Source organism: Sapajus apella, unplaced genomic scaffold (genome assembly GCF_009761245.1).
Source record: "Sapajus apella isolate SASKATOON/1434 unplaced genomic scaffold, GSC_monkey_1.0 scaffold6, whole genome shotgun sequence".
NCBI lineage: Eukaryota > Metazoa > Chordata > Mammalia > Primates > Cebidae > Sapajus > Sapajus apella.
Window position 1 is genome coordinate 815,469 of NW_022436946.1, and position 15,220 is coordinate 830,688.

General features: G+C 51.7%; 1 protein-coding gene across 1 annotated transcript in view; it reads left to right on the plus strand.

Moving 5' to 3' along the window:
* Positions 1 to 14,916, plus strand: part of ZC3H12D (zinc finger CCCH-type containing 12D) — a 36,633-nt gene extending 21,717 nt beyond the window's left edge. Inside the window, exons 3-6 of the mRNA XM_032274499.1 lie at positions 1,449 to 1,588; positions 8,091 to 8,325; positions 11,952 to 12,058; positions 13,175 to 14,916. Of these exons, the coding sequence (XP_032130390.1) occupies positions 1,449 to 1,588; positions 8,091 to 8,325; positions 11,952 to 12,058; positions 13,175 to 14,049 (1,357 nt within the window). The 3' untranslated portion in view covers positions 14,050 to 14,916. The remainder of the gene's footprint in view (positions 1 to 1,448; positions 1,589 to 8,090; positions 8,326 to 11,951; positions 12,059 to 13,174) is intronic.
* The last annotated feature ends 304 nt before the right edge of the window (positions 14,917 to 15,220 follow it).

A 15,220-nucleotide genomic window follows, 5' to 3' on the forward strand; every position in this document is an offset into this window, starting at 1 on the left:
ACATCACATCACATCACATCACATCACATCACATCACATCAGCTACTTCCAATCTTAAAATCCTTCCATGGCTTTTAATTCCTCTTAAGAGGAAGAAAGGAATCTTCCATAATGTCTGCAAGGCCCTGCCTGATCTCACATCACTCTCTCCTTATTGCCTCCACTGATGTCTTCAGTGGAATCTGAGGGGCATTGGCCTTCTTCCTTGGGCTTGGGAAACGCAATAATACATTACAAGCATCTCTCAGGATGAGAGTGATTCTGTAGATGGCCACTCCTAACGGTCTTATGTTGATCTTTCTTAGCTACAGTTAAAGAGAAGGCCTTGTCTGTTAGACCTCAGAAGGTGTTTTCCTTGGAGCCTGTATTAGGATTCTCTGGAGGGAAGAACTAATAGGATAGATGTATATATGAAGGGAATTTATTAAGGAGTATTGACTCACACGATCACAAGGTCCCATAATAGGCCATCTGCAAGCTGAGGAGCAAGGAAGCCAGTCCAAGTCCCAAAACCCCAAAAGTAGGGAAGCCGACAGTGCAGCCTTCAGTCTGTCGCCGAAGGCCCAGGAGCCCCTGGCAGACCACTGGTGTAAGTCCAAGAGTCCAAAAGCTGAAGAGCTTGGAGTCTGCTGTTCGAGGGCAGGAAGCATCCAGCATGGGAGAAAGATGGAGGCCAAGAGACTCAGCAAGTATGCTCATTCTACTTTTTCTGCCTGCTTTATTCTAGCCATGCTGGCAGCTGTTTAGATGGTGCCCACCCAGAATGAGGGTGTGTTGCCCTCTCCCAGTTCACTGATTCGGATGTTAATCTCCTTTGGCAACACCCTCACAGACCCAGGAATGATACTTTGCATCCTTCAATCCAAATCAAGTTGACACTCAATATTAGCCATCACAGAGCCCAAGACTCTACATACCTAACACAAGCTATGTGGTTCTTGTTGATGGATATTGTTTGTGAATGAAAGAATGAACTATCTTTAAAATGTAGATTTTCGTGTGTGTGTGTGTGTGTGTGTGTGTGTGTGTGTGTGTGTGTGTGTTTTGAGACAGTCTCCCTCTGTTGCCCAGGCTGGAGTGCTGTGGTGGGATCTCGGCTCTCTGCATCTTCCACCTCTCAGGTTCAAGTGATTCGTCTTCCCCAGACTCCAGAGTAGCTGGGATTACAGGTGCATACCACCACACTTGGCTAATTTTTGTATTTTTCATAGAGATGGAGTTTCACTAAGTTGGCCAGGCTGGTCTCAAACTCCTGACCTCAAGTGATCCACCTGCCTCAGCCTCCCAAAATGATGGGATTACAGATGTGAGCCACCGTGCCTGGCCTAAAATGTAGATTTTCTTGGTCCCCTCTTGATTATGAGACTATGATCCAGGAAATTGACAGGGGAATCACTCTTAGGAACACTTGCAGTGTCTCTACAGATTTCTTTGTTTTCCCGTTGTAGCCATGGAAATAAAGAAACCTTCTCTTGCCGGGGAATCAAGCTGGCTGTGGACTGGTTCAGGGACAGAGGACACACCTACATCAAAGTTTTTGTTCCTTCCTGGAGGAAGGACCCACCAAGAGCTGACACCCCTATCAGAGGTATGCTGGGGCAGATGTGTGCTCGGGAGGCACTAGGCACACTTCCGTGGTGCACTCCTAACATCCACAGTCAAATTCTACTTGACGTTTGTCCTCCTCACTGTACTATAAGCTCCATGAAGGCTCCGATTATGAATGTTCAATGCCATTGCCCTAGCACCCAGCACCTAGGGTGACACCTGGTATTCAAGAGGTAGTTCAAAGTTAGGTGTTCGATAAGCAATTATTGAGTAGATGAATGAATAAATTACTCTTTTAGTGTGAATAATTAAGTTGTCAAAACAATTGTGCCTGACAACTTTTAACACCTGAAAAGAGACTGGATCTGTATTCCACTCCTAATAGTTTATAGCATTTGAAAGAGGCATTTATTTGGTCAGATAATATTTAGTTACTGAATACCTCATCTAATCTCTTTATTTAAAAAGAAGAAGACAACTGAGACCTAGGGAATTCTTTTTTTTTTTTTTTTTGATATGGAGTCTTGCTCTGTCATCCAGGCTGAAGTGCAGTGATGGGATCTCGGCTCACTGCAACCTCCGCCTCCTGGGTTCAAGCGATTTTCCTGCCTCAGCCTCTCCAGTAGCTGGAACTACAGGCATGCACCACCACACCCAGATAATTTTTGTATTTTTTAGTAGAGATGGGATTTCACCATGTTGGCCAGGATTGTCTCGATCTCTTGACCTCGTGATCTGCCCACCTCAGCCTCCCAAAGTGATGGGATTACAGGCGTAAGCCACTCTGCCCAGCTTTTTCATTTTTAATTCTTAAATCAGGAATATTTTAAGCTACAAATATTGGAACACTGCAGTTTTATTTATTTATTTATTTTTGAGTCTCATGCAGTAGTACAGGCTGGAGTGCAGTGGTGCTATTATGGCTCATTGCAGCCTTGCTTTCCCCTGGCTCAGGAGAACCTCTTACCTCAGCCTTCTCAGTAGCTGGGACTATAGGTGCACACCACCATACTTGGCTAGTTTTTTTGTTTTTTTTTTTGACACAGAGTCTCATTCTTGTTGCCCAGGCTGGAGTGCAATGGCGATATCTTGGCTCACTGCAACCTCTGCCTCCCAGGTTCAAGCAATTTTCCTGCTTCAGCCTCCTGAGTAGCTGGGACTACAGGAGTGTGCCACCATACCCAGATAATTTTTGTATTTTTAGTAGAGATGGGGTTTCACTATGTTGGACAGGCTGGTCGTGAACTCCTGACCTCAGGTGATCCACCCGCTTCAGCCTCCCAAAGTGCTGGGATTACAGGCTCGAGCCACTGCACCCGGCCCTGGCTAGTTTTTGTATTATCTGTAGAAATGGGGTTTTGCCATGTTGCCCAGGCTGGTCTTTAACTTCTGGGCCTAAGCAATCCCTCTGCCTCGGCCTCCCAAAGTGCTAGGATTATAGGCATGAGCCACCACGCATAGTCAGAGCACTGTGGTTTAAACAAAAAAGGTCTTGTTTGTTGTTTGGCTTTGTATACAGGTTGAGCATCCCTTATCTGAAATACTTGGGACCAGAAGTGTTTTGAATTTCTAAATATTTTTATTATGCTTACTGCTGAGCATTCCTAAACCAAAAATCCCAAATCTGAAATGCTCCCATGAGCATCTCCTTTGAACATCATGTTGGTTGGATTTTCGGATTAGGGATGCTCACTGGTGAGAAAAGATCAGATGCAAAGCTCTTTATTATTAAGGTCAAGTGTTTTGTACTCGACATAATTGTATGTGCTAGACATTGACACAACTGGCAGCACAGTAGGGCGTTTCCACCAGCATTTTCTCGGACACGTGAGTCATGTGTCACACTACAAGGTCAGGATGGCTACGATGATAGGGATTTTCAACTCTGTTACAGTTTTCTGGGACCACTGTCACGTATGTGGTCTGAAACATAGTTATGCAGTGCATGACTGTGTATCTATGCAATTGCCATGGGTTTTCTCTCCTAGCATGAGAACTTCTCCCTGAATGGCACTGCAGGCCATTTGTGTTGACTGGCAGTTTTCACTTTAGCATACCCGGCATGGAGGAGGCAGGCAGCCTGGCGCCTCTGCCCGCCACTTATTCCAATGGCAGAATGATGATGGTTTTATTCTAGCAGGACAACAGCCCCAGGAGAGGTTTCCTCCTTGCTGGTTGTGTCTTCACTTTCTTTATAGTGATAGGGATGGGAAAATGAGGGGTGGTTCATGCCACTCATTTCCCATCCCTATGGCTATAATCCGGAGCAGCTGCCCGGGAGTAGCTCACCTGTTGGTCAGTCATCCCGACTTTGCCTGACGTCCACTCCATCTCCACCGCCTGGAGTGCTCCAAGACTGCAGGGAAATGGTGCCCACCTCCGCTCCAGCCTTCTGTGCACATTCTGGGCCGTGCTTCCCTCCACTCTGCGGAATCAATATGATCCTCTCTGCTTTCTGTCTTCCTAAAATATGTCAAAATCCTGGGTTTGCTGATATCCCCAAACCTACTTTTAATGTGATTATAGATTCTGCCCCCCACCTCACCTTTCATTATATTGGGACTATGAGAAGGAGGGAGTATAAATACTTGTGTTCAGTTCCCATCATGAACTGGCTGCTCCAAATTATTCTTTCTGGTCTGAATATGAAGAATGGTGAATTTCTTTCTTTCTTTCTTTCTTTCTTTTTTTTTTTTTTATGATGGAGTCTCACTCTGTCACCCAGGCTGGAGTGCAGTGGCGTGATCTTGGCTCACTGCAACCTCCACCTCCCAGGTTCAAGTGATTTTCCTGCCTCAGCCTCCTGAATAGGTGGAATTACAGGCAAGTGCCACCACACTTGTCCAATTTTTGTATTTTTAATAGAGACAGGGTTTCACCATGTTGGTCAGGCTGGTTTCGAACCCCTGACCTAAGGTGATCCACCTGCCTCAGCCTCCCAAAGTGCTGGGATTACAGGCATGAGCCACTGTGCCTGGCCCAAGAATGGTGAATTTCAATAGTAGTGTAATACTTACATATAATATGGGAAAAAGTAGAGAAATTACTTTGGGGAAAGGAAGGAATTTTTTTTTTTTTTTTTTTTTGAGACGGAGTTTCGCTCTTGTTACCCAGGCTGGAGTGCAATGGCGCGATCTCGGCTCACCGCAACCTCCGCCTCCTGGGTTCAGGCAATTCTCCTGCCTCAGCCTCCTGAGTAGCTGGGATTACAGGCACGCGCCACCATGCCCAGCTGAATTTTTTGTATTTTTAGTAGAGACGGGGTTTCACCATGTTGACCAGGATGGTCTCGATCTCTTGACCTCGTGATCCACCCGCCTCGGCCTCCCAAAGTGCTGGGATTACAGGCTTGAGCCACCGCGCCCAGCCTAGGAAGGAATTTTTAAACAAGCCACAAGTGCAAACTTACAAGAAAAGATGAATAAATTTGACTATACTAAAATAAAAGCTTTTGTCATCAACAGATACCACAAAAACAAAAAAGTGAAAAGACAGGCCTCAACCTGGGGTGAGGGTGTGGGGATGGGTTATATATCACACGTTTACCATTAGGGATTACTGCCTAGATCCAGAGATCTTCTCCAAATCAATGAGACAAAAACAATGAATCAACAGAAAGATGCACTAAAGCATGAATAAGCTGTTTACAGAAAAGAAAACATACATGGCCACATAAACATACAAACATATAAAAAGATGCTCAATCTCATTAGCAACCAGAGAAATGCAAAATAAAACCACAGTAGGAGGCCATTTTGTACCCACCAGGTTGGCAAAAATTCAAAAGCCTGAAAATGCCCAGTGTTGGCAAGGTTGTCTTATATGTTGTTTTGGGTATGTAACTTGGCATCACCACTTTGGAAAACAATTTGGCATTACCTTGTCAAGTGCCTTCCATACAGCTCAGCCATATTCACTCTTGGAGATATACCCTGAAGAGGCCCTTGCCTCTTCTGTGCCAGGGGCTTTCATGCAAGACTAACAGTGATGAACATATGACATAACCAAACCTCACAAACACGATGAGCGAAAAAGACAAGCAGCTTAAGCATATGTATGGTATCCATTTGTGTAAAGTCCAATGGATAACTATACTGAAAATGATCCTCAGCTGGGCATGGACTCACGCCTGTAATCCCAGCACTTTGGGAGGTTGAGATGGGTAGATGCTTGAGTCTAGAAGTTTGAGACCAGCTTGGGCAACATGACGAAACCTTGTCTTTACAAAAAATACAAAAAATAGCTGAGTGTGGTGGTGCATGCCTGTAGTCCGAGCTACACGGGAGGCTAAGGTAAGAGGATCACCTGAGCCTGGAAGGTAGAAGCCGCAGTGAGCCATGATTGTACTGCTGCACTCCAGCCTGGGCGACACAGTGAGATCTTGTCTCAGAAAGAAAAAAAAAAAAAAAAAAAAGAAGTCAGGCACGATGGCTCATACCTGTAATCCCAGCATTTTGGGAGGCCGAGGAGGATGAATCACAAGGTCAGGAGTATGAGACCAGGCTGGCCAACATGAGACAATGGTAAAATCTTGTCTCTACCAAAATATGAAAAAATTAGCTGGCGTAGTGGCGTTCGCCAGCAATCACAGCTACTCAGGAGGCTGAGGCAGGAGAATCGCTGAACCCGGGAGGCAGAGGTTGCAGTCAGCCAAGATCAGGCCACTGCACTCCAGTCTGGGTGGCAGAGTAAGACACCATCTTGGGGCAGGGCAGGGGGTGAGAAAGAAAATGATTCTCATAATCCATATTTTAAATAATAAAGGCAAGAACATTATAAACACGGAGTTCTAAAACTAGGGTTGTCCTAGGGGCTTAAGGGAAATGGAGAGGATTGCAGACTGAGGGGGCAGAGGGGACTTCCAAACACGGGCCACCTCCTCTTTCTCAAAGGAGGTGCTGAATATGTGGCATCTTTATTTTTGTTCTTTGTACCACAGACACATTATACACTTTTTTGTTTTTTTTTTTGAGATGGAGTTTCACTTTTGTTGCCCAGGCTGGAGTGCAATGATGCCATCTTGGCTCACTGCAACCTCCACCCCCTGGGTTCAAGCGATTCTCGTGCCTCAGCTTCCCGAGTAGCTGGGATTACAGGCATGTCCACCACGCCTAGCTAATTTGGTATTTTTAGTAGAAGTTTTCTCCATGTTGGTCAGGCTGGTCTCGAACTCCCGACCTCAGGTGATCTGCCTGTATTGGCCTCCCAAAGTGCTGGGATTACAGGCGTGAACCACCTCGCCCGGCCTCATTATGCACCTTTAAAAAAGTCAGCAAACTGGGCAGGGTGAGGTGGCTCACACCTATAATCCCAGCACTTTGGGAGGCCGAGGCCAGTGGATCACAAGGTCAGGAGATGGAGACCATCCTGGCTAGCACGGTGAAACCCTGTCCCTACTAAAAATACAAAAAATTAGCTGAGTGTGGTGGCGTGAGCCTGTAGTCCCAGCTACTGGGGAGGCTGAGGCAGGAGAATCACTTGAACCCGGGAGGCGGAGGTTGCAGTGAGCCGAGATCGTGCCACTGCACTCCAGTCTGGGCCACAGAGCGACACTCTGATTCAAATAAATAAATAAATAAACAGCACTCGATGTCATATGGGAAAGGACTTAAATTTGAGGGACCTGAGTAACTATTACATGTCAAAGAGATTTTTTTTTTCTGCATGTCTCTAACGGCAAAATTAAGATCAAACAGCTGACCTTCCTGGGATGCAGATTTTAGCCTCCGATAAGTAAGGCCTTATAATGCTTGTGCCATGTGGTACATGTTTACCTCTTGACTGGTTTTTGCAAGAGCTCTCACTAACTTGAGCTCAGTCCACTCATAAACACTGTGAGACAGGAAGAGGAGGCATTGGTATCTTCATTTTATGAGCATAAAACTGGACAGACATTAAACTGGGGTGAAGTACCCAGGAACAGGAGCCCGGCCAAGACTCCAGGCTGGATTCCTAGTCCCGGATGCTTTCTATGATATTCTTGAGTCCCTGTATCTGTCTGTGATGGGGTGCTCCATTCCCAACGTGTCCCAGGCAGGTTCCTGTATGGTGGGAGAAGATGGACCCCTGGCTCCCAGCTAGGGGCCCAGGCAGGCCTTCCAGGTGGATGCAGGGCTCCCTTTCACGCTGTAGGCATCACCAAGGTCCCAGTTAATATAGGAATGTCTTTCTCCAGGAGGCCCATTTGCCTGCTCTGGTAGGGGCACTGTGGCATGGAACCCTCAAAAGGACAAGGACTGTGGCTGAAACCCCCCTTCTAAGTGACTCTCCCTTGTAGAGTACCGCTTTCTGGACTCCTGTCATGACATAGGCAGGACCGAAGCCATCCACCCGCTTGATCTGGGGCTTCAGGCAAACTGAGTGAATGAAGTGAACATTATGGCAGGAAAATCTGGTGTCTTTTTCTTCCTCCCCTCAAAATCTCCCTAGCCCTCATCTGACTGGCGGGAAAATGGGTGAGAAGGTGGGTGGCCTCGCGTTGGGGGTGGTTCTCAGGGGCGGTGTCCTCAGGCCCTCACCCACTCCCCACTGCCCGCTTGCAGAGCAGCACGTGCTGGCAGAGCTGGAGCGGCAGGCGGTGCTGGTGTACACGCCTTCCCGCAAGGTGCACGGGAAGCGCCTGGTTTGCTACGACGACCGCTACATCGTGAAGGTGGCCTACGAGCAGGACGGCGTCATCGTCTCCAATGACAACTACCGGGACCTGCAGAGCGAGAACCCCGAGTGGAAGTGGTTCATCGAGCAGAGGCTGCTCATGTTCTCCTTCGTCAACGACCGGTATGGCCGGCGGGCATCCTGACACTGAGGGTGGGGGCGGGGCAGAGGCGACGCTGCTTCCAGGCAGTGGGACTTGGGGTCACCCAACCCCACAGACAGAGCTCCCCCAGGCCTGCTTTCTCCGCAGGTGCCTTCCCCAGTAGGGGAGCTGCTTTGCTCTGACCTTAACTGTTCCCAGGGCCACATCTGACTCACCACAGAGATGCCCAAGTGGTGGGCCAAGCATGGAAGCATGTGCTCAGGGCATCACCTCCTTCAAAAAACAGAATGGCATGCTTCAGGATACTGAAATAGTCATCGTGGGCAAAATCTGTTTTGCCTTTCACTTATTTCAGGTTTTTGTCTTTTTTTAAAAAAAAGTTTTAAATTACATATGGGAGTGGGCAATGGAATTTTTTTTGTTTTGAGACAGGGTCTTGCTCTGTTGCCCTGGTTGGAGTGCAGTGGCATGTTCATGGCTCACTGCAGCCTCGAACACCTGGGGTCAAGCGATCCTCCTGCCTCAGCCTCCCAAAGTGTTGAGATTTTAGGTGTGAGCCACTGAGCCCTGCCCAGAATCTTTTCTTTTGGGCTGTAAAGATCTCCACCTGCCTGGCCCAGACTGTCTCCATACCTCTGGGATGAAATGTTCAGGAGAACCTGGCTGGTTCATGGAGCCCTGAAATAGTCCCCTTGCATCAGTTCATCCCAGACCAACTGGCCATGGCTGGGGGCGGAGCAGGACACCGGGGCCACAGGCACAAACCGCTCAGCAGGGGGCAAGGACAGACCCTGGCGAGGAGGGAAGGTCTGGAGGCCAGAACAGAGCGTGACAGAGCACAGCCAGCGCAGCTGCTGCTCCCATGTCCACTTCTGTTCCAGGCGGTAGCCTCGCGCTCATTCTGGGCCTTCTGACTGACTTTTCGGAACGCAGCTTGAGACAAACTCCTGAGCTCTGCGGGGGCAGGGGCTGTACGTCTTACGTGCGGTGCCCCCATCCTGCCTGGCCCACAGGCGTGCAATAACTAGCTGTAGAGGAACTCCCGAGTGAATGGCTGTGGCCCGGGGAAGGGGGATGGGGAGAGGGGTCTGGGCTCAGGCTGCCTGCACACGGCCAAGCACCTCCTGACTTCTGATCCAGGGACACAGTGTGATGTTTGAGAAGGAGCTGGGGCTTTGGAGCAGGCAGGTGAGGTTTCCATCTGAGTCCCTGCCACTTACTGTCTGGGGGTCAAGGGGGAACCACTCAACCTCTCTGAGCTGAATGTTCTTCACTTGGAAAAGGGATGAAAAATAATAGCACCTCTGAGATCATTGTGAGGACCAGAGAGAATTGTGCCCCAGGAGTGGTAGCAGCTGCTCTTAGGACATGGTGCCCCAGCGGGTACTGTGGTCCCCACAGCCACCCGCTTGTGCAGCCGTGGAGGTGGAGGGGCAGAGGCACGGCAGCAGCGCCCTGCAGGAGCCCCCACTGTCATTTCAGCTACAAAAGGCCAGTGGCTCTCACTGTCCAGCTGTGGCCTGGAGTCAACTGGCTGGTCTGCTAACTGTGGGCTCCAGAAAGCCTCACTGTGCTCTCAGGGGCATGGCCATCTCTGGCCTGATGACAGCCTGGGGCCAGGGCCAAGTCCTTTTGATGCACTGCCTCCGTTATGGGCCTGCCAGAAGGCAGGGCCTGCCGCCCACTTGTGAACGAGGGCGCCCGTCCTGGTGCCCTGGGCACGTCCACAGGGCCCTCTTGGCACAGCTCCTACTCCTGAGAGAGCAGGAGAGGAAGTCTTTGGGAACTTTTAATAACCACAGTGGGCGGCTCCCCAGATTCTTGGTCAAGGCCCAACTCTGAGAAGCCAGCTGTGCAGCTGGGAGCTGAGCTGCGGAGGTGACACAGGGCCGGGGATCATCCAGCTCCCTGCAGAGTGAGACTTCAGCATGACTGTGGACTTTTAGGGGGACAGCCACCCATAAAACCATCTCCTCCCCGATTTGGAATCCCAATCTCTCTGCAGAACCTTTGTATGACCTGGAAGTGTCTCTGGAAACAAAAGCATTCATATAAAAAGTGGACCTTACCCAGCGAAGGGTGTTTTCCTTCTGAGGAATTGGATTTTCCCTGCTGAGCCCTTGAGCGAGTATTCCCTTCCTCTTTAGGGCTCCATGCCAGGGAGGAGTGAAGGGCGGGTCGGGGGCAGGGCAGCCCTGGAAACAGACCAGACCCTGTGCTCCCATAGTTTGCAGAGGAGGAGGTTAGGTCAGCGAGGAGGCTGTATGTGCAGGCAGCACCTTCCTCACTGATCCAAACTCCCTGTTCCCACTGAACCTCTTCGCCTGGAGGTTCACAGCCCAGAGCTGTGTTTGGCACCGCGTGAAACACAGGAGAAATGAGACCTAAGCCTCAAGGAGTCCATACAACTCTGAAACTTCTGGAACTGGGTTTTTTATTTGTTTATTTAGAGATAGAGTTGTCCAGGGTGGACTCCTGGCCTCCAGGGATCCTCCCTCCTCCTCCCTAGTAGCTGGGACTTACAGGCACAGGACACCACGCCCAGCTTTTCTGGAACTGCTTGTTAACCTCATAGAGGTTTGTAACCTTTTGTTGAGGACAATGGGAAGCCAGGGGAGCCCTTAGAGCAATTACGCTTCCATTTTCCTGGGTAAAAATCACCTGGGAAGTTCTTCAAATGCAGATTCCTGGACAACTTCAGATTCTGATGAAGCAGGTCTTGTGTGAAGCTCTGAGACTGAGACTGTGTTTTAAATTTAATTTAATTAATTTATTTATGTATTTACTTTTTTGCCAGGATCCCACTCTGTCACCTAGGCTGGAGTGCAGTGGCATGAGCATGACTCACTGCGGCCTCCATCTCCCAGGCTCAGCCATCCTCCCACCTCAGCCTCCTGAGTAGCTGGGTCTAAAGACATTCACTACCACACCTGGCTGATTATCTTTTATTATTATGTTTTTAGACAGAGCTTCATTCTTGTTGCCCAGGCTGGAGCGCAATGGCACGATAGTGGCTCACTGCAACCTCTGCCTCCCGGGTTCAAGCAATTCTCCTGCTTCAGCCTCTGAAGTAGCTGGGATTACAGGCGCCCACCACCACGCCTGGCTAATTTTTTGTATTTTTAGTAGAGACGGGGTTTCACCATGCTGGCCAGGCTGGTTTTGAACTCCTTACCTCAGGTGATTTGCCTGCCTCGGCCTCCCTAAGTGCTGGGATTACAGGCGTGAGCCACCGTGCCCTGCCTCTTTTTTAAAACTTTTTATAGAGACAAGTTTTCACTATGTTGCCCAGACTGGTCTTGAACTCCTGAGCTCAAGGGATCCTTCCCAAAGTGTTGGGACTACCATGTGAACCACTGCACACAGCTGACTGCATTTTTAAGTTGCTAGGTGATTCTGACACTGCTTGCTTGAATCACAGCAGGAGAAACACCCAAAGAGGCCCAGAGCTGTGCTGTGTGCTCTGCATGGGGTTCAGTGTGAAGGAGAGGTTTTGCTTGAAGATGCTGTGACATCCGCTGGGTGATGGTGGGCCCAGGCCGAATGCTTCCTGGTGCTCTCAGGGAGCTTGGGCCTGCACTCTTTGTACAGGTGCTGGTGCCAAATCCCAGGTGGCCTTGCAGTTGCCTCTGTGCTTATTTTCCAGGTTCATGCCTCCTGATGACCCCCTGGGTCGCCATGGACCCACTCTGAGCAACTTCCTAAGCAGGAAGCCGAAGCCCCCAGAGCCATCCTGGCAGCATTGTCCCTATGGTGAGTAATGCCCAGTGCTTCGCCAGCCCTGTTCAGGGTCTTGTGTGGGGGCAGTACAGAAGCACAGACAAAAGCACTGGCCTGGGCTCAGCAGCCTGGGTGCTTGCCCGAATTCTGCCCTCCAGCTGTGCCACCCTGGAGAGTTAACTTTCCTGACAGGGTTATTGTAGAACTGACATCCTGGCAGGTGATGGCATGGGGACGAGGGTCCCTTGCCAGGGTCAGATGCAGGGGTCTCACACATAGCAAAGTTGTGCCTGAGAAATGGGGAGGCTGGATGCACACCCAGCTCCGGGTCTCAGTCCCTTTACCTGGCCCCTGGCAGCTTCTGTCCTCACTCCGCCCAGCTCCCCACCCTTCCACCTATGGACTGTGGTCACTGCTATCCATAAAGAGCTAAGCATTTATCCCAGCACCCTGGGGGATGCCAGCCTTCTAGCCAGCTCTTTCACTGACTTGCTTCACTAAGTTATTTGATGTCTTGAAGTTCAGTAAAGACTTGGGTGACATTCAGTCATTTCTTTTTAGAATTAGGTGACCATACATACATTCAGCCTGGCTCCTCCTGCCCCCTTTCACTCTCAGAAGCCCTGGGTTTGGATATTTGTTCAGGACTCTGTTAGAACAGCATGCCGGGAGAGGGCAAGGGTTAACACAGGGAACATGGAGAACGCTGGGGACTGAGGCGGCATTGCAGGCTCAGCCTTATGCCCTGAGCACCCACGCTCTACCGCCCTCTCCCTAAGCCTGGCCCTATCCACGGGGTCCCTGGGGAAGTGGAGGCTGAAAGTCTTTGAATCCAGAGATTTGGTCTTAGTCCCTGGTCAAAGGGACCTGGGACCGACACTCCTCTGCGGACCCTGGGATTAGTGTGTCCAGCAGCCCCTCTCCCAGGCCGCCCGCGCGCCCCTGGGCACTTCTCCCCACTTCGGCCCAGCGCCCAGATCCTGAGGCGTTTCCAGAGCGCTAAGTCCGGAGTCCAGGGCGGCCTGGGGGCCTGTCTGGAGGAATCTCCACCTAGATGCCGCGGGCGGGCACTCCCTAGATGCACCAGGCAGCACCACCTCTCTGCGCCCCGGCCTCACGCCGTGTCCTCTCTGCCCTTGCCCCTTTCAGGCAAGAAATGCACCTACGGCATCAAGTGCAAGTTCTACCACCCGGAGAGGCCGCACCACGCGCAGCTGGCGGTGGCCGACGAGCTCCGCGCCAAGACTGGCGCCCGGACTGGCGCTGGCGCCGGTGCCGAGGAGCGGCGGCCTCCGAGCGCCGCGGGAGGCCCTGCAGGAGCCCGGGCGGTCCCCCGGGAGCCGATTGCTCACAGCCTCCCGCCAGCGCGGGGGTCCCTGGACCTGGCTGCCCTGCGGGGGAGCTTCTCTCGCCTGGCCTTCAGCGACGACCCGGGGCCCCTGGGGCCGCCTCCCCTGGGCCCTGCCTGCGGCCTCGCGCCCGGACTGGGCGGGCCCGACTGGGTGTCCGCGGGTGGCCGGGTGCCCCGGGTTTCGCCATCTTCGCGGGCGGGCGGCGCTGCCACCTCCGAGCTGCCCAGCCTTGGGGCGCCGGGGCCAGGCCCACCCGGCCTCCCTAGCCCTCAGAACCCGTTCTCCCTGGGCGACCTCCCGCCCCCACCCGGCCTGCAGCTCCAGCCGCGGGGCGAACACCGCCCCAGGGATCTGCACGGGGATCTGCTGCCCCTGCACAGGCAGCCCGAAGACCCATGGGCCCGTCCGCCCAGCTCCGACCGCTTCCCGGGGTGCTCCGCTTGGGCGGAGCCGGCCTGGGGCAATGGCGCCACTGGGGGACTCTCAGGGTACTCTGTCGAGGACGGCGAGGGGGACGCGCGCGCCCAGGCTCGCCTCGCGCTCTACAGCGTCTTTCCGCGCGACCACGTGGACGGCGTGATGGCCGCATTCCCCACGCTCTCCGACTTCTCCAGGCTCATCCTCCTGGTCCAGAGATCCCAAAGCGCGCGGGCGACCCTGGGCAAGCCCTAAGGGACCACCACGCTCTTGCAGAGAATGGCCCAGCCTCACCTTGCGTCTTGGACGGGTGGACCAGTGGTTGCCAGCCTTGACCTGAGTGGGCCCACCTTGGCACCCCCGTTTCTTTAAAGATGGTCAGGGACGCCTGCTTCCACCTCCTTATTGGGGTTGGGTGGGGGCCTGGTGGCACTTGGTGACCCTCACTGAGGCTGGGGCCTGCTGCGGGGAGGTCCCCCCACTTCCGTGGAGGGAGTGATTTTCCACGTGCACGGAGACTGCAGCTCCAAGCTGCAGTGGAATCCACAAGTGGGTCACAAAATCAATTTAGTGGGTCACCCCCACAAACACAGCGGACTGGGACAGCTCAGAGCACACCCTGTGCAATCAGGCTGAGTCTGAACTCTTGTTACCTAGCCTGTGCTCCCACCCCCTTGGCAGCCATGTAACTAACCTTAGTGTGGGTCGTGGTCAGAAGTTTGACAAAGACTGGTGATTGGTCTTGAATTTCATTACATCAGATAATGTTGGAAATACCAGTCAGGTGGCCGGGGGAGGTTTGCCATCCAGAAGTTTTCATGTTAGCTATTGCTAACCCCACCTGCAAGGGGAGCCCAGACTTCAGGTGTGGGCTCTGCTGTGCTCGGAATTGTGTAGCTGTATCTTGCTGGGGACGAGTGGAAGGATCGCGTTGTCCCAGGGCCACCTTCTGGGGCCTTCACTCCCCTTCACACACACTTATACCACACCACACAAATACAAGCACACACAAGTATGCAGTCTCACACATGTACACACTCACACACATCACACAGACACATCTTTTGGCTCAGGGTTAAATATTTCCATTTTTTTTTTTTAGACATTCATCATGTCAATTTCCAGAACAGGCCTTCTACTGTACCAGCTGAGTATCCGTGGCTGCCGCCTCCTCCTCCTGCTCCTCCTTCTTTTCAAAAGAAACAGAGCTTCAGCCTCATGCGGGTGGCTTACGTCTGTAATCCCAGCACTTTGGGAGGCTGAGGCAGGCAGATCACTTGAGGTCAGGAGTTCAAAACCAGCCTGGCCAACATGGTGAAACCCTGTCTCTACTAAAAATACAAAAAATCAGCCAGGCATGGTGGCGTGTGCCTGTAGTCCCAGCTACTCAGGAGGCTGACATGGGAGAATCTCAACCCAGGAGGTG